The following is a 23,999-nucleotide window of genomic DNA, read 5'->3' on the forward strand; positions in this document are numbered from 1 at the left end:
TATCGCCGGAGCGGCGAAGCCGCTCGGCGCTAAGCCCCGCCCCCTTTCTGGGACGCGATGATGCCGGATGTGTTAACTGTACACATCCGGGATCATCGCACCCTCGCATAGCGCCCTGTGATATTACTTGCGGCGACGCAGCGTCGCCGCAGGTAGCACGGACATGCTGCGATCTGAAAAGACGCGCAGCATGTCCGGAGTCGCAGGGAAGTCGGATGCGTGTTTCCACGCATAGTGGACACGGGATTTCATAAAATCCCCTCCACTATGCTGGAACATCTGGACGCTGCGTGTTTGACGCTGCAGCTCTGCACAGCGTCAAACAAGCAGCGTTTACTGACCGTGGACACGTACCCTGACAGTCTTCAGAACGCCAAAAGAAGTTAAATGATACAAATCGTACATGCAACCCCACCTCTATTCCCTATGGTACAAGATAGGGGCCCCATTCTTAAGATCTCCGAGTCTATCAGACATTTATAACATATCTACAAAACAAATTATCTACATATTTATCAATAATTGAAGTCAAATCCTGCTGATCAGAAAAATGCCATGATCTTTATTAAATACTCAAAAAACAAATTAAAAATTCACAGATAAAAACGGTGATGTTGAGCAAGAAAGACACCTAGCCAGTGTACACAGAGACCTGGGACATACTGTATAGGGCAAAGAGAATTAATATACCGTAGTTCTTTCAGTCTATACATACATCATAATGCACTAACCGTTAAGTCCAACATAAAAGATAAGAAACAATCACAGGACCCTAATTATGCAAATGCTATAGATAATACGCATCAAAATAGAAATGTAAGAAAAAAAAAAAACCCAAACAATAACGAAGGTTATTAAAAATATACTTATAAAGTGAAACAGTCAGGCACCAGCTCAATGTGCATTTCGTAAAATAGGTGTTGGCTTGTCAACTAACCCAATTAATGTATAGCTTATTATACAAATCCAATTAATGTATATAGCTCATCATGCAAACATAAAAAGCCGTAAGAACTACCAGTCAAAAGAAGATCAGCAGAGAAATTGTTGGCTCAGTAGCCAAGAACATGCACAATATAATTTCTCATAGATCTCATTAATCGAGACACAAAGTTATTTGGAAACTGTAAGGCTATGTGCACACATTGCAGAATTGTCGCAGAAATTTCCATGGCAATTCTGCAACTCCCTGCCGGGGGAAATACGCAGGCGGAATTGGCATGCATATTCCCGCTAAACACTAGCGTTTTGCAAGCGTAATTAGCTTGCAGAATGCTAGCGTTTTCCAGGCGATCTGTAGCATCGCTTGGAAAACTGATTGACAGGTTGATCACACTTGTCAAACAGTGTTTGACAAGTGTGACCAACTTTTACTATTGATGCTGCCTATGCAGCATCAATAGTAAAAAGATATGTTAAAAATAATTTAAAAAAAAATCGTGATATTCTCACCTTCTGGCAGCCCCCGCAGCCTTCCCGCTCCTCGCAATGCTCCCGTTCCCAGAAATGCCTTGTGACAATGACCCCAGATGACGTAGCATCACGCGAGACCGCTACATCATCACAGGTCATTGTCGCAAGGCATTATTGGGAACGGAAGCATCGCGAGGAGCGGGAAGGCTGGGGGGGCCGCTGGAAGGTAAGAATATCACGATTTTTTATTTTAATTCTATTTTTTTTTTTTTTTTTTTAACAGGCATATAGTTCCCAGGGCCTGGAGGAGTCTCCTCTCCTCCACCCTGGGTACCATCCGCACATGATCCGCTTACTTCCCGCATGGTGGGCATAGCTCAAAGCGGGAAGTAAGCGGATCGATGCATTCCTATGTGTGCGGAATCCCCGCGATTCTGCACAAAGAATGAGCATGCTGCGTATTTTTCCGGAATGCGGGAAAAAAAATGCAGCATGTGCACAAAAAAATATAGTTCTTACCGATAACGGTATTTCTCTGAGCCCATGACGGCACCACGGAGAGAGAGGGGATCCACCCATCAAGGACAGGAAACCTACAGATAAAAAGGCGGTACCTCTCTCCCGCATCAGTTGTTTACTAGAGAATGATGGGAGACTAAGGGTACCATCACACAGTGGCATTTTTATCGCTACGACGGCACGATTCGTGACGTTCTAGCGATATAGTTACGATCTCGCAGTGTCTGACACGCAGCAGCGATCAGGGACCCTGCTGAGAATCGTACGTCGTAGCAGATCGTTTGAACTTTCTTTCGTCGCTGGATCTCCCGCTGTCATCGCTGGATCGGTGTGTGTGACAGCGATCCAGCGATGCGTTCGCTGGTAACCAGGGTAAACATCGGGTTACTAAGCGCAGGGCCGCGCTTAGTAACCCGATGTTTACCGTGGTTACCAGCGTAAAAGTAAAAAAAAAAAAAAAAACCGTACATACTCACCATCTGATGTCCGTCAGGTCCCTCGCCGTCTGCTTCCCGCTCTGACTGACTGCCGGCCAGAAAGTGAGAGCAGATCACAGCGGTGACGTCACCGCTGTGATCTGCTCTCACTGTACGGCGGCACTCAGTCAGAGCGGGCAGCAGACGGCAAGGGACCTGACGGACACCGGAATGTGAGTATGTACTGTTTGTTTTTTTTTACTTTTACGCTGGTAACCACGGTAAACATCGAGTTACTAAGCGCGGCCCTGCGCTTAGTAACCCGATGTTTACCCTGGTTACCAGCGAACCTCGGCATCGTTGGTCGCTGGAGAGCGGTCTGTGTGACAGCTCCCCAGCGACCACACAACGACTTACCAACGATCACGGCCAGGTCATATCGCAGGTCGTGATCGTTGGTAAATCGTATAGTGAGACGGTACCCTAAGGAACAGATTCTTACTTATAACATTACTTAAACTATATTTGAGATACTGCGTGACTATTCAGGTAATTAGCATAAGGCACTATATTAATGTGCACACCCATAAGTGAAGGGAGGGAATGTACGGGTGCCGTCATGGGCTCAGAGAAATACCGTTATCGGTAAGAACTATATTTTTCTCTGACGCCCATGACGGCACCACGGAGAGATTTGCAGAGATTATTTATTCAGGGAGGGACCACCGCTTCCAGAACTCTTTTACCAAAAGTCAGGTCTGAAGAGGAGATAAGGTCCAATCTATAGTGCCTATAGAATGTAGATGGTGAAGACCAGGTAGCAGCTCTACATATCTGGTCAATTGAAGCTCTGGCCTTCTCAGCCCAAGAGGTTGCTACTGCTCTCGTTGAGTGAGCCTTGACATCTCACGGGATGGGCACCCCACTTTATGATAGGCTGATGGCGTCCGTTATCCATCTTGCTAAAGTGGCTTTGGAGGCTTTTTTCCCCTTCCGGGGAGCCTGAAAACACACAAAAAGAGAGGCGTCCTCCCTACTCTCTCTGGTGGCTTCTATGTAATGCCTAAGGCATCTCCTAACGTCTAACGTATGTAAGGACTCTTCCTCTTTGTTTTTAGGGTTGGGACAAAAGGAGGGAAGAGATATCTCCTGTGCTCTGTGGAATCGGGTTGCCACTTTCGGGAGGCATACTGGATCTACCTTGAGAACAACCCTATCTTCCAAGAACTGGGTGTAAGGAGGGTTAGCCGATAGGGCCTGTATGTCGCTAACTCTACGAGCTGAGGTGAAGGCGACCAGCAGGGATGTTTTAAAGGATAGGATTTTCAATGTAATATCCGCTAAGGGCTCAAAGGGAGGCCTAGTCAGGGCTTTAAGGACTAAATTTAAATCCCATTGAGGGGTAACTCTTACAGGAAGAGGTCTCGATCTCCCTGCTACCCTAATAAACCTGGAAACCCACCTATTTCCTGCCAAATCGTAGTTAAACAGGGATCCCAAAGCTGCTACATGGACCTTTAAAGGTACTAGTAGCCAGACCGATTTCCAACCCGTTTTGAAGGAACTCCAATATGAATTTGAGAGGGACTCCCTCACCCATTTTAACACCTGAGGCCGAAAGGAATTTTTTCCATATTGTTTGGTTGTAGCTGGTTTCCTACTTTGTAGTAGGGTAGATACCAGACCTGGAGAAAATCCTCTGCTTTCTAGTAGCTCCCTCTCAAAATCCAGGCTGTCAAGTGTAAGCTGGCTATTTGCGGATGATGAACTGGGCCCTGGGAGAGGAGATTTTGAAGATCTTGAAGTACCCACGGGTCAGAGATTGACACTCATCATCCAAGAGAACCAAGGCCTTTTCGGGGCTATTAAGATCACATGAGCCCTGTCCTCCCGAATCTTCCTCAGCACCGCCGGAATCAGAGAAATTGGGGGAAATGCATAAGCTAGTTGATGGGACCATGGGATCAGGAACGCATCCAATGACACTGGGTTCCCCAATGGGGTTATGGAGCAAAACGTGTTTACTTTTTTGTTCAGGTTGTTTGCAAAAAGGTCTATGCTCGGAACCCCCCCCCCATTTCTCCGTGATTTGGGTGAACACTGATTGATTTAGTTTCCATGCCCCCTGCTTTAGACGGGAACGACTCAGAAAGTCTGCTTTGTGATTGTCCACCCCTTTTATGTGAAGGCCTGACAGGGAAAGAAGGTTGTTTTCGGCTATGTGGAATACTGACCTGGTTACCTCCATCAGTTTCTGAGAGTGAGTACCCCCCTGATGATTCAGGTATGCTATCACTACCCTGTTGCCTGACATGATCCTGACATGGTGGGAGTGAAGGGGCCCTAGGAACTCTAGTAGTGCGAATTTGACTGCCAGCAGTTCTTTCATGTTGGAAGAGGTTTGTTTCAGAATTGGAGGCCAGATACCTTGGGCTAAGAGGTCGTTCAGATGAGCCCCCCACCCTCTGGGGCTTACATCTGTGGTTACTATTTTGGAAATCGGAGTTACCCACGGGACCCCTCGAGAAAGATTGTTTCGCGATGTCCACCAGTTTAGTGACCGAGTTGTGTGCGGAGATAAAGCGAACCGACCTTCTACATTCCCTTCTAGAGAGACCTGATCTGACAAGATTTGCCAATGAAGGTTCCTCGTATGAAGTTGAGCCCATTGGACTGCGGGGATGCATGAAGTCATGGATCCCAAGAGGGACATGTGTCATGGGGAGACTAGGTGAGCGAGAGCTAATAACCCGGGCCCCTGCAATTTCCCTCTGACTAGGGAAATCCTGACTGACCCTCTACCTGGAGTTTACACTGATGGTGTGCATGTCCAGGCCTCGAACCTCACCCTGTCTCCTGTTTCAACCCTAGGCTGAAACCTCCGCCCACCACCCAGTGAAGAGGTAATACACCAATACCCACAGTTAGCACAGACAAGGATAAAGGAAAATATACACCACGCCACAGTCACTCAGGAATACACTATAAATGTGCAGGGCAAAATAAATACAAATATAGGAAGGAGTAAATAAGACAAAGGAAAATACACCACCAGCAACGAATCTCCAACAACCAGCTCTCCACTCCAGACCGAGATAACAACGCACAAGACAGAAGCTATAAATCGGCGACGCCCAATGATCAGGAGAACTATTTAAAGGCAATGGGCATGGCCCAGCTTCCAATCCGAGGATCAGGTAAATTAACCCCGGAACAGCTACCGTGTTTCCCCGTTAGTAAGACAGCGTCCTACATTCTTTTACCACTCAAAAGTCCCACTATGTCTTACTTTCGGGGTATGTCTTATATTGGAAAATTGCGCCGTATATTGCGATTGCGCCGTAAGTAGTGTTGAGTGATACCTTCCGATACTCAAAGGTATCGGTATCGGATGGTATCGGCCGATATCCAAAAAGTATCGGATATCGCTGATACCGATACCCGATACCAATGCAAGTCAATGTGACACAAGTATCGGAAGGTATCCAGGATGGTTCCCAGGGTCTGAAGGAGAGGAGAGACTCTCCTTCAGGCCCTGGGATCCATATTCATGTGTAAAATAAAGAATTAAAATAAAAAATATGGATATACTCACCTCTTTCTGTTGCCTTTCCACAGCACAGGTTATGAGGAAGCTGCAGATTCTAGTGGGGAGCCTGAAGGACCTGTGATGATGTCAAGAAGAGGGAGGGCTCTGAGGTGCCATGTGACGCTCCAGCCCGCCCACTTCTGACATCATCACAGGTCCTGTGTGTGCACAACTCGGCGTCCAAGCATGGCAGGCAGGTATGCAGCGATCTCCTGGCCCCTGCTGCTGCCTCCTCCTCCCACAGACAGGAATCAGCAGCTGAGGAAGCCATGTGTGTCCCTGATTAAGTGCAGTATTCATTTGCTGCTCCCTGCTCACCGCTCAGCTGATCGGTGGGCGGGGAGCAGCTAATAAATATTCACTGCACTTAATCATCGGGACCACGTGGTTTCCCAGCTCTGATTCCGGGCAGCGGGGTAATGCAGCAAAAGGTACCGGTACTATGGCTTATATTTTTCCAACGTACAGTACTATGTCTTACTTTCAGGGGTGTGTCTTACATTAGCCGACCCCGCTAAAACCCCCACTACGTCTTACTATCGGGGGTGTCTTACTATCGGGGAAACACGGTAGATAAAATCTAGCCGACGCCAATGAGCAAATAGTGGTCAAAAGCGGAATTACCGCTGTCTGTCGAACGACCTGGTCTGAACAGCGTCCGACATGACAACATGGCTTGGCGGAGGGTTATGGAGGGGAGAGTTTGCATCCTGGTTACCAGCCCAATTTTTTGTATCTTTTCTGCTGGAAGGCGGCATTCTTGTTTTATGGAGTCTAGAGTGAGACCCAGGTATTCTTGGATTTGGGATGGTAGCAACCTGGATTTTTTTAAGTTTAATCAACCATCCCAGATTTTCTAGAGAGAAAAATAAATTACAGCTGTTTGCTGCAGTGTAGGGGCGAGGTGCCGATTACCAGGAAGTTGTCGAGGTATGGCACTATCAGCGTGTCCTGCTCCCTCAGGTGAGCCATTACCTCTGCGACTAGTTTGGTGAAAACTCTTGGTGCTATGGCTAGCCCGAAAGGGAGAGCTGAAAATTGAAAGTGGTATAACACCCCCCCGATGTGGACAGCTATCCTGAGAAACTTTTGGTGATCTCTGTGGATGGGGACGTGATAGTATGCGTCCTTCAGGTCCAGGACTACCATGAAACACCGGGGAAACATCATTTTTATAGATGTTTTTATTGCTTCCATCTTGAAAGCCTGGATCTCCAGGTATTTGTTTAGTTTCTTCAAATTTATGATAGTCCTGTAAGACCCGTCCGTTTTTTTCCTCAGGAACAGAGGGGAATAATAACCTTGCCCTTTTTCTTGAGGGGGAACCTCCAGAAGAACCCCCTTGTTTACCAGTCCCAAGACCTCGTTTTCCAGAGCTAGCTGCTCTTCCTCTGAAGACCTCAGCGATGTTGCCATGAAGGAGGGACGAAGGAGTTTGAGGAATGGCATTTTTAGTCCTGATTTTATTATGTTTAGAATCCACGGACTGCTGGTAATCTTTTCCCAGGCCGAGAGAAAGAGGGACAGTCTTCCCCCCACCTGGGGCAAGCCTTCATTGGGGAGGTTTTCTATTGTCACCGGGGCTTTTATTGAATAAAAACCCTTTACTCTTGTTTCTTTTATCTTCCCATTTATCTTGGTTTTTCCCCGGCTTCCTTCGGAAAATCCTCTTGCTCCGAAAGGGCCTCCTGTAGGAAGGGAACCCTAGGGAAGGAAAAGATTTCTTTTTGTCCCCTGCTTTTTCCAGGATGTCGTCTAAGGTGGGGCCAAATAAGAATTCGCCCTCACAGGGGATGGTACACAATTTTGATTTTGTTTGTAAGTCCCCTGGCCAACATTTAAGCCAAAGGGCACGTCTAGCCGCGTTAGAAAAAAACTGCCAATCTGGCAGCTAGCCTGATTGAGTCAGCGGAGGCATCTGCCAAGAAAGCGGCTGCGCCCCTCATCACCGGTAAGGTATTTAGAATGGAATCCCAGGAAGATTTCCCTTTTAGTTGGCCCTCTAATTGGTCTAACCAAACCATTAATGACCGAGATGTACACGCGGCAGCAACCGCCGGTTTTATATCTCCCCCAGCTGCCTCCCAGGAACTTTTGAGAAAAGCGTCTGCTTTTTTGTCCATAGGGTCCTTCAAGACCCCCATGTCTTCAAAAGGGAGAGCAAATTTCTTAGATGCCTTAGCTATGGTGACATCCAGTTTAGGGGCTTTTTCCCAGTAGGAGTAGGATTCATCCTCAAAGGGGTATTTTCTTTTTGGTGTTAATAATGCCTTCCTTATGGGTTTTTTCCACTCTTTCTTGATTAATGCAGATATAGTCTCATTAAGAGGAAATGCTCTCCTCTTTTTGCTGAAGACCCCCAAACATGATGTCCTGGACTGATCTTTTTGGGTGGGGGGGGGTCTGTGAGCCCCACCGTACTTCTAACTGCTTTAATGAGGCCGTCTGTGTCTTCCAAAGGGAAACAGTTGTGCCCCCCACCACCCCCCCGGAAGAGGAGGAAGATGAAGAACCTGAAAAGGAGTTAGATGTGTCTGAGACCGCGTCATCACTATCCGGACTATTAGACGCAGGAGATGGGGACCTGTGTCTAGACTTCCTCTGTCCCCCCCCCCCCCCTTAGGGATCTAAAGGTGTCTTCCACCTGATTTTTTATCAGTGGTTTAAGGTCTGCTGCGAACCTGGGAAGCCCCTTGGATACTGTCTGCTGTATACACATGCTACAAAGTCTTTTCTCCCAGGTAACCAGAAGGTCCTCTCTACAAAGGGCGCAAATCCTATGCTTTGATTTTCCTAAGCTCTTCTTCCCCTAAGTAAGAAAAGAGAAATATGCCCTTAATGGATTGACTTTCACGAAGATCACTTACCACCTTACGGACCCATAAATACCGGTTCTGGATGCTCTGCATCTGTCATCCTTGTTGATGCCATACTGGATTCCTTGCTGTGCAGGGACCTTTGGCGTCCTTTACCGGTGACCTCCTGGTGTTGTCGCTTTTGCTGCTGTTGTTGCGGTGACATTGGTGGTGTTGGTGATTTTTGCCGGGGTGATGCCTCCGGGTCACTCATGTTGCGGCTGCTTCTGCTTCTACTGGCCTATAGAAGCGCCTGACCTGGCAATTTTCCCCCTTTATGCGGCGTTCCCGCCGTCTTTTCAAATCCGCGCATGCGCGGTAGCGCTGCTCAGCTCCGCTTCGTAGGCCGGCGCCTGCGCAGTCCGGATTCGCGAGAGAATCGCGAGATCCCGCGCAGACCGGCCCGAATTTCCAGGATGGCGCCCGGATTCCGCTGCCGGCATGCTGACGCTCTGGGGAGGGCACCGCATCACTCCCCCCACATGCACAGAGGGACCCCTCTGGATGCTTCCGCAGCCATGTCCAGAGCGGCTGCTGCTCCCATCTTACCTGGGTAGGTGGCCTTGTCCATGCCACCCTCTCCCCCCGCGCACCCTTAAAGGCCTACTAGCCCAAGCGGTGGCGCTTCAGGCAACCACATCAGCCGAGGCAGAGGGACCCCCGCTGCCTGAGTCGGACCGATTGGACCTGGATTCCCACGACGTCTTCCGTCGGTAAGTCTGTAAGTCTCCCATCAAGGACAGGAAACCAACTGATGCGGGAGAGAGGTACCGCCTTTTTATCTGTAGGTTTCCTGTCCTTGATGGGCGGATCCCCTCTCTTTCTCCGTGGTGCCGTCATGGGCGTCAGAGAAAAATGCAGAATGCATTAAAAATGATGGGATGCTTCTGTAAGCTTTTTTTGTTAGTGTTTTTTCGGCGGAAAACGGCCGAAAAAACGCTAATAATCCTGAAAGTGTGCACATAGCCTAAAGCTTTCAAAAAAGCATGTCCAGGTATTAATAATAATATTATTATTTTATATACTAAACACAAACTATCCATTTCAATTGCAGATGATCCTAATGTGTATTTTCCAGTAATAAGAACAAACTGCAGCCAGGGCAAGTATTCCAAAACCAGAAAAGCCCTTTCACAAGAAGTGGATTCACTGCATGCTTCTGAAAGACAAGGCACCTCTTATTGGATTTGGCGCATCTTATTACTGCACGCCTCTTCATTAAGATTGGGGTACAAAACATCACTCCTAATAAAGCGGAGTCTATATTTCTAGGTTAAACAAGTAATGAAGCTACAGCTATAAGAACGGATCCTCCTTCAGTGTGAAATGACGAGATGAATGATGCTTACCCCGGCTCAGAAATTGGTGATAAAGACCCATCTTCGTCCAAGTAGGAATATTTCCTCATCTGAAAGTCTTCAGATTCCCCATCCTCATCAACACTCATGTCCTTCAGAGAGCTTTTCAGGGTATTTTCATATTTTAGATCTTTTATATGGTTAAGAAATCCACCCAACACATGTTGCTGCGTAAAATACAAAAATTGCATAAGTAAATTGTCCAGGTTTTGCCTGAGCATATTGTGTCATACATATTGTTTGGACAAGGTGTCAAAATGTTCTCATATGAAAGAAAAAAAAAAAAAAAAAATAGATGGATGACACTTCTAGCAAAGTTATGTCCCTAATAGCATTTGCATTAAGGAAAAAAGGTTAATGGATATTCAAAAAATTTGCAGCAGAAATACAAAGTTACCACTGATTTCTGCAGCAGATTTGCTGGTGGATCCACAGTAAGACTAGTCCCACCGCCATTCTATGCAGCTAACCTGTGATTACTCTACGTGGTATGTAGAGCATTGTGCATATTTAGAAAGTTTTTATCTTGATTCATCAGATTGAAGTATGAAATATGCCATTTACTCACATTGGATACATGATGTGTGTGAATGTACATTTAAGTACAAAATTTGTGCGACCTGACAGTTCCATGCAAGGCTGTGGAGTCGCTAAGCCAAACCTCCGATCCTCAGTTTCCCTGACTCCGACTCCCCTGCACTGGTCACTACTGAGCATGTACGGTACATAAAGTGCAGCACAGATTCATCTCCACTAAAAGCCCAGATCCTGAGATCGGGAACAGAACAGACAATTATGACAACATTTCATAACTTTCCCAAATTATTATGCAAACATTTACAGCACATCCTGCATTGTACTACAGGACACAAATGTATTATATATTTTAGGAGTCGGTCCATTTTATACCAACTCCAGGACTCAGACTCCACAGTCCTGGTTCCATGGGATACACTATTCTACTGCGGACCCTGGTTAACTTCAGTCAAGACAAATGTACAGTTAGGTCCATATATATTTGGACAGAGACAACATTTTTCTCATTTTGGTTATAGACATTACCACAATGAATTTTAAACAAAACAATTCAGATGCAGTTGAAGTTCAGACTTTCAGCTTTCATTTGAGGGTATCCACATTAAAATTGAATGAAGGGTTTAGGAGTTTCAGCTCCTTAACATGTGCCACCCTGTTTTTAAAGGGACCAAAAGTAATTGGACAGATTCAATAATATTAAATAAAATGTTCATTTCTAGTACCTGGTTGAAAACCCTTTGTTGGCAATGACTGCCTGAAGTCTTGAACTCATGGACATCACCAGACGCTGTGTTTCCTCCTTTTTGATGCTCTGCCAGGCCTTCACTGCGGTGGTTTTCAGTTGCTGTTTGTTTGTGGGCCTTTCTGTCTGAAGTTTAGTCTTTAACAAGTGAAATGCTGCTCAATTGGGTTGAGATCAGGTGACTGACTTGGCCATTCCAGAATATTCCACTTCTTTGCTTTAATAAACTCCTGGGTTGCTTTGGCTTTATGTTTTGGGTCATTGTCCATCTGTAGTATGAAACGACGACCAATCAGTTTTGCTGCATGTGGCTGGATCTGAGCACACAGTATGGCTCTGAATACCTCAGAATTCATTCGGCTGCTTCTGTCCTGTGTCACATCATCAATAAACACTAGTGGCCCAGTGCCACTGGCAGCCATGCATGCCCAAGCCATCACACTGCCTCCGCCGGGCTTTACAGGTGATGTGGTATGCTTTGGATCATAAGCTGTACCACGCCTTCTCCATACTTTTCTCTTTCCATCATTCTGGTAGAGGTTGATCTTGGTTTCATCTGTCCAAAGAATGTTCTTCCAGAACTGTGCTGGCTTTTTTAGATGTTTTATAGCAAAGTCCAGTCTAGCCTTTTTATTCTTGATGCTTATGAGTGGCTTGCACCGTGCAATGAACCCTCTGTATTTACTTTCATGCAGTCTTCTCTTTATGGTAGATTTGGATATTGATACGCCGACCTCCTGGAGAGTGTTGGTCACTTGGTTGGCTGTTGTGAAGGGGTTTCTCTTCACCATGGAGATTACTCTGCGATCATCCACCACTGTTGTCTTCCGTGGGTGCCCAGGTCTTTTTGCATTGATGAGATCACCAGTGCTTTCTTTCCTTCTCAGGATGTACCAAACTGTAGATTTTGCCACTCCTAATATTGTAGCAATTTCTCGGATGGGTTTTTTCTCTGTTTTCACAGCTTAAGAATGGCTTGTTTCACCTTCATGGAGAGCACTTTTGACCGCATGTTCACTTCATAGGAAAACCTTCCAAATGCAAGCACCACACCTCAAATCAACTCCAGGCCTTTTATCTGCTTAATTGAGAATGACATAATGAAGGGATTGCCCACACCTGTCCATGAAATAGCCTTGGAGTCAATTGTCCAATTACTTTTGGTCCCTTTAAAAAACAGGGTGGCACATGTTAAGGAGCTGAAACTCCTAAACCTTTCATCCGATTTTAATGTGGATACCCTCAAATGAAAGCTAAAAGTCTGAACTTCAACTGCATCTGAATTGTTTTGTTTAAAATTAAATTGTGGTAATGTCTATAACCAAAATGAGAAAAATGTTGTCTCTGTCCAAATATATATGGACCTAACTGTACATGAGCAAAATTACATATTAAATTTCAAGGATTAACGTGTCCTCCTACTGTGATGCCCGTACTGCCGCGGGGTCACCGCTCTGCCCCTGCTCGCGCTTCCGGTCTCTTAAAGGGACCGCACACATTTTTAAAAATATGCTGTTAACCAATGGTGTTGTAGTGTGTGCTTTTTCTGGCCCCTCTGTCATAGGGAGGGCGCCGGAGCAACAAGTGTATCCTGATTAGTGTTCTGACGTTCCTGTGATCTGCTGTGCTTTTCCTGTGTACTGCCAGTTCCCAGCTAAATACCGTTTGTCTTCTAGAATATCTGCGGCTTGATACTCCATACCCGGGACGACACCAGTGCAAGTTCCATCCTGCTCAGCCGTCCGTCACTCCGTTACCTGCGACGATGCCTGTGCCAGCTCCGTCCCATCCAGCTGCATCCCGCTACTCAAGTCTACACTATCTGTTATCCCTGTCTGTGCATCCGTTTCGCAGGGCCAGCTCCCACGTGTGCGGGGTCTAACTGGAGGTAGCACCTGTGTCCTTCGGACATTCCATTCGGACCCCGTTTGAGGGGGGCCTTACTACGGGTGTTTGGAGTTCACATAGTCACGCCCCCTTCGGAGCCCCCCAGACTGTGATCCCGTGGTTCCACAAAAATAGAAATAAACAAATGTGCACTTCACCATCTGTGCCTCCGCTTCCATTCGTTACGTAACGCAATGCTGTAGTGCAGAACCAGGTATGAACATGTATTTAACCCCTACATGATTGATGACATACATACACGTCATGAGTAGTGTCCCCGCCTTTGATGAAGGCTCTGGCGCTGAGCCTTGATTTTTTCCTGCACTTGATGGCCGAATTAGTCAGCCATCAAGTGCCTCTAACAGATGTGGGTGGATCAGAGATCTACCTGAGGCTGTTAACAAGTTAAATGCTATTGTCAATCACTGACAACAGCATTTAACAAGCTCTGACTGGAAACGTGTCACAAACAAGGATGAGCAAACTTGTTTGGAAAACGTTTGCGAATCACAAATTCTCCACGAACATAGCTCATTCCGATTCCTGAACATAATTTCCCAAAAATTGGCAAAAGTCAGACAAAGTTAGGTAAATGACAGAGTTCACTAAGGGCTCTTTCAGACGTCAGTGTTTCCGGTAGCAGCACGGGCTGCAAAACACCCTGCTCACATACACACTGATGGCATCCCTGTGTCATCACCATTTTGCTGTAGTGTCAATTTTTTTTGCTGCAGCAACAAGGGGAGGGCGGAGGCGCTTGTGCAGTAGCATCTATCGGTACGCGATAGATGCTAATGTGCAGCGCAGCCGACGGCACCATTTTGATGGTTTTTTTTTTTTTTTTCTTTTCAGCACAGCAATATAATAGGCACTAACTGACAAGTGATAGTGCGCAGGCACCGCCATTTTGATGAAGCGACATGTCTTTTTTCAAATACACACATTAGTACCGTATATATTCGAGTATAAGCCGACCCGAGTATAAGCCGACCCCCCTAATTTTGCCACAAAAAACTGGGAAAACGTAATGACTCGAGTATAAGCCTAGGGTGGAAAATGCAGCAGCTACCGGTAAATTTCAAGAGTAAAAATAGATACCAATAAAAGTAAAATTAATTGAGATATCAGAAGGTTAAGTGTTTTTGAATATCCATATTGAATCAGGAGCCCCATATAATGCTCCATAAAGTTTGATGGGCCCCATTAGATGTTCCATATTAAAATATGCCCCATATAATCCTGCATAAAGGTTAATAATGGCCCCATAGATGCTCCATACAGGCACTTGCCCTTTATAGTGCTGCACAAACATTATGGCCCCACAGATGTTCCATACAGACACTTGCCCCTTATAGTGCTGCACAGACGTTATGGCCCCATAGATGCTCCATACAGGCACTTGCCCCTTATAGTGCTGCACAAACGTTATGGCCCCATAGATGCTCCATACAGGCACTTGCCCCTTATAGTGCTGCACAAACATTATGGCCCCATAGATGCTCCATACAGACACTTGCCCCATATGCTGTGGCTGCGATAAAAAAAAAATACAAAAAAAATAAAATCACATACTCACCTCTCCGTCGCTCAGGCCCCCGCACTTTTAATATTTACCTGCTCCTCTTTCCTGTGTGGCTCCGTCTTCAGCGTAATCCGCACTGACGTTCAGGCAGACGGCGCACACTGACCACGTCATCGCGCCCTCTGACCTGAGCGTCACAGCCAGAGGACGCCGAAGACCGAGCCACACCGGAACGGAGGAGAGGTGACTATCGCGCAGCGCTCCCCCTCCCCGTATACTTACCGTACCTGCTCCCGGCGCGGTCCCTGCTTCCAGCGCTGCATCTTCTTCCTGTACTGAGCGGTCACATGGTACCGCACATTACAGTAATGAATATGCGGCTCCACCCCTATGGGAGGTGGAGCCTCATATTCATTACCGTAATGAACAGTACCATGTGACCGCTCAGTACAGGAAGAAGATGCAGAGCTGGAAGCAGGGACGTGCAGGGACCGCGCCGAGAGCAGGTAAGTATAATTACACAGCCGCCGCTCCCCCTCCCCTGCCGACCCCTGGGTATGACTCGAGTATAAGCCGAGAGGGGGACTTTCAGCCCCCAAAAATGGGCTGAAAATCTCGGCTTATACTCGAGTATATATTCATTATGCAAACTAGGGGGCAGGTCAGTGAGGGATCAGTGACCGGTCAGCAGTCTGCATTATGAATAGCTAATGCATGAGCCCCGCCTTAGGGCACGAGAATCTCATTAACACAAAACTGAAAATAAAGATTAAACAACAACCACAAGACGGATTTCATCACCCCAGCTATCATTTTATTCAGTATAACGGTGCCGACCTGACACTGTCTGTAGGTTACTGTGCACAATCCTGCTGACAGGTTCCCTTTAAACTTTGAGTAACATTTTAAGGTTACTGAAGTTTCCAGCTGCTGGAACACCTGAAGGCTGTAAACTAAGAGTATGTTTCTACGTTCAGGAAACGCTGCGTTTTTGACGCTGCGTTTTTCAGCAGCGTCAAAAACGCAGCGTCCAGATGTTACAGCATAGTGGATGGGATTTCATGAAATCCCAACTCCACTATGCGTTAAAAAACGCATGCGTTTTTGCCGCGAAAACGCAGCATGTTGCTACAATGAGCAAAACACGCAGGAACACCGCAGGTGACCTGCCAGTGACCTCAGGTGCAGTTTTGGTCAGGATTTTACTTGCATAAAATCCTGACCAAAGCCTGAAGCAAACCTGAACGTGGACACATACCCTAAGGGTATGTTTCCACGGTCAGTAAACGCTGCTTGTTTGACGCTGCAGCGTCAAACAAGCAGCGTCCAGATGTTCCAGCATAGTGGAGGGGATTTTATGAAATCCCGTCTCCACTATGCGTGGAAACCCGCACGCGGCGGCCCTGCGACTCTGGACATGCTGCGCGTCTTTTCAGAACGCAGCATGTCCGTACACCTTGCGGGGACGCAGCGTCCCCGCAAGGCATAACACAGGGCCCTATGGCGAGGGGTGCGATGATCCCGGATGTGTACTGTACACATCCGGCACCATCGCGTCCCATTAAGGGGGCGGGGCTTAGCGCTGAGCGGCTTCGCCGCTGCGGCGATACCGCCGCGTAGCCTTAACGTGGAGACATAGCCTAAGGCTACCTTGGGTGTGTATTTCACTGTACTAGTAAATAAATAAGTGGGGTCCCCCATAATTTTCATAAACAGCTGAGGGAAAGTCGGCGGTTGGGAGCTTGTGTTCATATTCTGAGAAAGAGACAATATTCATAAAAGGTTCCCAGGCTATTAATATCAGCGCTCAGGTGTAAACTTAGCCTTTCCAGGTTATTAAAATGCCCCCTCAAGGAAAAAATAAAAAGAAAAAAAAAAATAAGCAGGGGTCCCCTGTATTTTTTATAACTAGTTAGGCAAAAGTAACAGCTGTGGGCTGCAACTTCAGCAAGGTTGGTAATCAAGAATAGGTGGGTCTATTTATAAAAAAAAAAAAAAAAGGAAGGGTTATGGCTCTTTGAAGGGAAGGCAAAAAAAATGTGCTATTTGTTTTTTAACTGCAAAATGATATCAAGTCAAGTAAAACATTTTGGGGTAAATATAGATTGAACAAGGTACAGGGCAAAGAATCTCCATCTGCGCCACCCCCGGCAGCCATTTTCCCAGCAGCAACCCTGGGACCCCGCTCCACCGCAGCCACCACTCCGGTAAGCAATAATTTTATATATATTTATTTATTTAATTTTTTTTTAAATTGCTGCAAATTTGCCAGTTACAAAGCGTTAATTAGGTGAAAGTGGACGCCAGTTTATTGCGCAAATTCTCCCGAATGTGATGATACCCTAAGTCCTCCGGAACAACTGTTTGGGACTGCAGAGTTCACTAGATTTTAGACAAAACCCTCCAACAGAACCTCTCACTATAATGAGGCAGATGGAGACACTTTTGGGTCAGTTTGGCATCTGTTCCAGTTGTATCCATCTTTTAAGGCGTGCACAGATATGTGGTCGTCCAATCTTGTGCTCTAAAACAATGCCTAAAATGTTGGGACAATGCTGGAACACAGACCAGTCCAAAGTGACTCCATTTGCTTCATAAGTGAGTGGTTCCATGGGAGTTTTCGTCTGAATTGCATTTTTGGGGGGATTCACATGGAAACCCTGATGGAAGCGCTCAGCAGAGGCCGCAGGATAAATGTGAGCAGAGCCTTATTATAATTTTTGGGAGGCAATATGAACAAATCGACAGCAGTACCAGAATTTTTTTTCTTTTTTTGGGGGGGGTGGGGGTTCACTGTGTGGTACAAGTGATAAAACGGATTTATTCTTTGGGTCGGTGCGATTACAGTGATACCACATTTATATGGGGCTTTCTATGTTTTGTTGCCATCACGGTAAAAATGCTTTTTTATTAAAAAAAATAAAAATAGTTTTCTTCATTGTCATATTCTGTAAGCTGTAACTTTATTGTTTAGAGCTGTACGAGGGCGTATCTTTTTTACGACAAGTTGGGAGATTTTTTTTTTAACCATTTTGGGGTGTATAATATTTTTTGATTGATTTTTAATCAGCGTTTTCAGATGCAGAATTAACGAAAAACAGCAATTCAGCCAATCTTTTGCGTGGTAAAAGTGATAAGACCGATTTGTTTGTTGAGTCAGTACGATTATAGCGAAACTAGATTTACATAGTTATGTTTTGCTGCTTTTACAAACTAAATAATATTTTTTATAACAACTGATTTGTTTCTGCATCACCATATTCTGAGATCTGTAACGGTTTTATTTTCCCCCCCCCCAATTAAGCCATATTAGGCCTTGTTTTTTGAGGGACAGTTTACCATTTTCATTTATACCAATTGTTGGCATGTTTATTTTTTTTTTTTCTCCAGTGTTCACCAATGGAATAACGCTCCAGTTTCATAGAACAGTTCATTTATACCATTTGTTGGCTAGTAGCTGTAAATCATTCAGCTGCCGCGATGAAAACTAAATCTCCAAGCAGTTACAAATACTCGGAGGTCACCCGAACGTGCTCGGGAAAACCCGAGCAACGAGTATACTCGCTCATCACTAATCAGCACCCGCGATTACAATCACAAGTCTGGGGTGATCTTGCCAGGGGGGGGGCATTTTAACTCACTTTTAACCACTCAGATACTGCTGTCGCAATCGACAAGGCTATTTAAAGGATTAATCCGTCCCATCAGTAACAAAACTGTCCGGGGCCAATACAGCAGGATGTCAGCGGTCACCTGCGGGAAAATTCCAAGTGCGGTGAAATTGAAAAAAAAAAGTGCAATCCCACAGTTGTTTTTTGTTTGGCTTTTTTGCTAGGTTCACTAAATGCTAAAACGGACCTGCCATTATGATTGTCCAAGTCATTACGGGTTCAAAGACACCTAACATGTTTAGGTTCTTTTTTTATCTAGGTGGTGAAAAAAAATTCCAAACTTTGCTTTAAAAAAAAAAAATAACGCAATTTTCCGATACCTGTAGGTTCTGAGTTTTTCGTGATCTTGGTTGGGTGAGGGCTTATTTTTTGCGCACCGAGCTGACATTTTTAATGATACCATTTTGGTGCAGATACGTTCTTTTGATCTCCCGTTATTGTATTTTAATGCAATGTTGCGGCTACCCAAAAAACGTAGTTCTGGCATTTTGATTTTTTTCTCGCTACGCTGTTTAGTGATCAGGTTTTTTTTTTTTAATTGATAGATCGGGCGATTCTGAACACGGCGATATCAAATATGTGTAGGTTTTTTGTTTGTTTTTTTTTTTATTTTGAATGGGGCGAAAGAGGGGCGATTTGAAAATGTATTTTTTTTTTTTTTTACTTTTGGCATGCTTCAATAGCTAGAAGCGGCCATAACTTGATCGCCTCTATGTAGCAGAATTAGAGCCTTGCTATGAACACCGACCACAGGGTGGCGCTCATAGCAATCCGGCATCAACAAACAGAGGTCTCAAGGAGACCTCTGGCTATCATGCCGACGCGCCGATGACCCTCGATCATGTGACAGGGGTCACCGATGCGCGCATTTCCAGCCAGATGGCCAGAAGCGCTTGTTAAATGCTGCTGTCAGAGTTTGACAGCGGCATTTAACTAGTTAATAGGCGCGGGTGGATCCCAACCGTGCCTATTAGGCCGGCCTCACACTCAGCGTATGTAAATACGGTCCGTTTATTATGGCCGTAATACGCAGAAAAGTCCCCAAAATAGTGGTCCGTATGTCATCCGTAGGCAGGGTGTGTCAGCGTATTTTGCGCATGGCATCCTCCGTATGTGGCGGTGAGGCGCCCTCTGCTGGATGTTCTCATGAACTGCAGCCTTGGAAAAGTTCCCACGCTCGAGTTCATGTGAGTTCATCCTGCAGAGGGCGCCTCACCGCGACTCAATGTAAGTACAGATCACCCAGCTTTCCTTTCAGCACCCGGGGTTTACAGGTACGAGCGAGTGCATTAGCACAGCTCCTGCCTGTAAATTGATTTAACCCCTTCAGATGGATTTACTTCGTGGGACGTGACAGTTCATCAGAAGGTATGTATATTGTTGGTTTATTATTTTGCCAAGCGAGGGTCTTCAGGTGGATTGAGAGAGCAATAAAATATTAAAACAACCTGTGTGTTTATTTAATTAAAATAATTTTTAATAATGTGTGTGTTTTTTAACCCTTTCATACAATTGGATTAATAATGGATAGGTGACATAATTGACGCCTCTCCATTATTAATCTGGCTTAATGTCACCTTACAATAGCAAGGTGACATTAACCCTTCATTACCCCATATCCCACCGCTACACGGGAGTGAGAAGAGAGTGGCCAAGTGCCAGAATAGGCGCATCTTCCAGATGTGCCTTTTCTTGGGTGGCTGGGGGCAGATGTTTGTAGCCAGGGGGGCCAATAACCATGGACCCTCTCTAGGCTGTTAATATCTGCCCTCAGTCACTGGCTTTACCACTCTGGCGGAGAAAATTTGCGCGGGAGCCCACGCCAATTTTTTCCGCCATTTAACCCTTTATTTTAGCAGCTACAGCACCCAAATTTTGCACATACACACTACTAACATTAGTAGTGTGGAATATGCAAAAAAAAAAAAAAAAGGGGATATGAGATGGTTTACTGTATGTAAACCATGTCTCATATCCTGTCGGGTTTGGGAAGGAGAAATGAAAAGCCGGCAATTGAATTACCGGCTTTTCACTAACACCGCTGCGTATTTCTCGCAAGTCACACTGCTGGTCCGTGTGGAATCCGTATTTTTCTCGCCCCCATAGACTTTCATTGGCGATTTTTTTGCGCAATACGGTGACAAACGCAGCATGCTGCGATTTTCTACGGCCGTACAAGACCGTATATTACGGATGCGTAATATACGGCAGATAGGAGCTGGGCCATAGAGAATCATTGGGCCGTGTGTAATGCAAATTTTACGGACGTAGTTTATGCGCTCATACGTCCGTAAAACTCGCTAGTGTGAGGCTGGCCTTAAAACAGCTGTCATGTCCCGGCTTTGATGCGGGCTCACAGCGGGGATACTGCCATCGGAAGTACTATCTCATCCGATGGCAGAAAAAGGTTAAAAGGCGGTTAAAGGAGCTCCGTAATAACAGGTTTGGAAGTCTTCAACAGACTCCTGGTCGTCATAGCAACCCATGGGCACCCGCAATTGGGCCACACTGGCGCCGATTAGTGCATAGAATGACAACCCCATGAAAATGCACTGTAAGTGCCCTGTCAGCAGCGAGCAGAGGCAGATGTTGGCTGAATATCACAGCCACCAACTACCAGCAAAGATGTAACTGTATGTCATATGGCGGTAAGGAATTATAAGTGCTGCTGCACCTGAGGAAACCATTCGGTGCCCAACTCTGAGCCAGAGCAACTCCTTGGCTGACTAGGCAAGACTATGAATTGTAGGATGACCAATAATGTCAACCGTAACATGTAACCCTACAATGCCCTAGCAAGGAAAACAAAAAAAGCAACTGCCCCTAAAGATTGGCGTTTCTCTAACCTCAGCCAATCTGGTCTATCATCACTTGAAGAAATTTCCAATTTTTGCAAAAAGAGGTGACTAAAAATGAAAAAGGCGTGTCGAGTGAGAACCTTACCTCATATTCAAAATACTGCTTGAATGGTAGATACTTTAATGGCGCACAAGGAAATGGAATCCCCTTATCGATCAAGCGCCTTTTTCGCTCTTCCAAGGGAATGGAATAGAATGGTCTGCGGGCGGTAACCCTCGGGGACTTGCTTTGTTTGGCAGGGCGCTTTTTTTTCTTCTTCTTCTTCGATTTTTGTCTTTTCCGCTTGCTATGTCTTCGAAACGGATTTTTCAAATACTCTGCTATTTGCTGGGACAGTGGGAGGTTTCTTGATGACAAATCTGAGTCGGATGAATCATCAGAAGTAGTACTCGAAAGAGGAGTTATATTGTGCCTTCTTGTAGTCCTAGTGGGGGCACAGCTGACCGCATCCTGGAACAAACTACTGCATACAAAAAAGAAAGAAAAATTGGAACAGGATTAAAGATCAATTTGTGAGAAGGCTAGGAGTGTGCAGGAATGTGTCTAAGGCCTCTTTCACACTAGCGTCGTGCACTGCATGTCGCTATGCGTCGTTCTGTAGAAAAAACGCATCCTGCAAAACTGCTTGCAGGATGCATTTTTTCTCCATAGACTTGAATTAGCGACGCAGTGCGACGCATTGCCACACGTTGCAACCGTAACCGGAACTCCGCCCTCGCCTCCCCGCACATCACAGTGGGGCAGCGGATGCGATGTAAAACAGCATCCGCTGCCCCCTTTGTGCGGCGCTTCCACACTATGCGTCGGTGCGCTGCAACGTCGCATAGTGACGTGCAGTGCACGACGCTAGTGTGAAAGTAGCCTTAGGCCAACACTGGGGACATATTTGACAAACACAAGGATGAACCTGGCAGAAGACGCAAAGCGTCTTCTGTGCATGGGGTTGGGAGGGGGTCCTGAATCTTCCATGACAGCAACTGTCTGGAAAAAGAAAGATGGGGCCCTAGCCTTCTGTTCTCAAGGTGCATGACCACTTTTAAAGAGGAAGCATCCTACGGCTGGCTGGAATATGATTACTATTATTGTATGGTGTGATACAAGCTCTGAATTGCAAGGTAGCACGAGAACAGGAATGACCAGCCTGTTATGGTGTCCTGTGCTACTGAACACCTACTAGCACCACTTGTACTCATGGAGAAAGGCGAATTAGTCAGATGGTCTTGCCTGGTGTCATCCTCAGTGGAGCTGGCTGTGACGGAGGGGTTTTCACTTTCTCCTCCTTGTATCGAATCGCTGTTAAGTGCCTGGAAGCGACAATAATTCCCAGCGCTGTCAGCGGAGATCTGACTGGGCTCACATCCCGGAGACTGATCCATGGGCAGGGCCACCGAGGAGTCCATGATGGTCCTGATGAAGAACACAGCTTACATTATACCAGACTCTTTGGATTTGACCTCTGGGTACGGGTGCAGCCAGGGCTTGCAGCATATTGGTAATCATTAGGGATATATCAGAAGGGACAAAACAAAAAACTCATTGCAGCTGGAGAGCAGCCAGACACAAGACATGTCAGGACACGTCTGCTCCCGTGCAAGCGAATGGATCTGGAAGAAGAACACAGTTTTATGATCCCAAAACAGATACAAAAATAAAACTACCGGACTTGTGAACAAAGCCTAAAGGGGCCATCCGCTTCTACCACAGGACGGATGTTCCGGAATATGCTGTGTAAGGGTATGTGTCCACGTTTAGGAAACGCTGCGTTTTTGACGCAGCGCTGAGCCGCAGTGTCAAAAACGCAGCGTCCAGATGTTACAGCATAGTGGAGGGGATTTAATGAAATCCCGTCTCCACTATGCATTAAAAAACGCATGCGGAATTCCCGCAAAAACGCACATGCGTTGCGTTTTTTCAGAACGCAGCATGTTGCTACAATGAGCAAAACACGCAGGAACACCGCAGGTGACCTACCAGTGACCTCAGGTGCATTTTTGGTCAGGATTTTACCTGCATAAAATCCTGACCAGAGCCTGAAGCAAACCTGAACGTGGACACATACCCTGAGGGGCTGTTCACATGGGACGTTTGGAATCACATTTCTGTGTTCTGGATCTCTGGCCCTAAAACGCATTTCATTTGGAAAAGGGTTCAGTTTAAAGCGACCAACAGAACCATTAGGACCCAGGCGACTTATTTCACTTGGAATGAAACCAAGGCTATGTGCACACGATGCAGATTGCTGCGGATCCGCAGATTTTTCCGTACAGAAACGCAGCAGATCTGCACTGTGATGTACAGTACAATGTTCTTCAATGGGGTAAAAAAAAAAGCTGTGCAGATGGTGCGGAAAAATCAGTGCGGAATTGCTGCAGATTTCAAAGATGTGCATGTCACTTCTTTTGTGCAGATCTGCAGCGTTTCTGCACCCGTCCATGTTAAAAATCCGCAGTGGCAAAAAACGCACAAAATCCGCATAAAAACCGCAGCTGCGGATTCTGCCAGGAGATGCGGATTTTGTGCAGAAAATTCTGCACCACATTTCCTACGTGTGCACATAGCCTAAGGGTACGTCTCCACGGTCCGTTTCACCGGCGGGATCGCCGCAGCGGCGAAGCCGCTCGGCGCTAAGCC

The 23,999-nt window shown here is 46.1% G+C and overlaps 1 protein-coding gene across 3 annotated transcripts in view; it reads right to left on the bottom strand.

Moving 5' to 3' along the window:
* TAF1D (TATA-box binding protein associated factor, RNA polymerase I subunit D) overlaps positions 1–23,999 on the bottom strand; it is a 43,378-nt gene that overhangs the window by 18,495 nt on the left and 884 nt on the right. For 2 of the 3 annotated variants that reach the window (XM_077296450.1, XM_077296448.1), the window contains exons 2-4: positions 22,593–22,775; positions 21,453–21,831; positions 10,142–10,317 (exon numbers count right to left, since the gene is read on the bottom strand). In XM_077296450.1, coding sequence (XP_077152565.1) covers positions 10,142–10,317; positions 21,453–21,831; positions 22,593–22,768 — 731 coding nt within the window. In that variant the 5' untranslated portion in view covers positions 22,769–22,775. The remainder of the gene's footprint in view (positions 1–10,141; positions 10,318–21,452; positions 21,832–22,592; positions 22,776–23,999) is intronic. The other variant, XM_077296449.1, reaches the window with a different exon arrangement.

The sequence above is a fragment of the Ranitomeya variabilis genome, chromosome 3 (assembly GCF_051348905.1).
Source record: "Ranitomeya variabilis isolate aRanVar5 chromosome 3, aRanVar5.hap1, whole genome shotgun sequence".
Lineage (NCBI taxonomy): Eukaryota > Metazoa > Chordata > Amphibia > Anura > Dendrobatidae > Ranitomeya > Ranitomeya variabilis.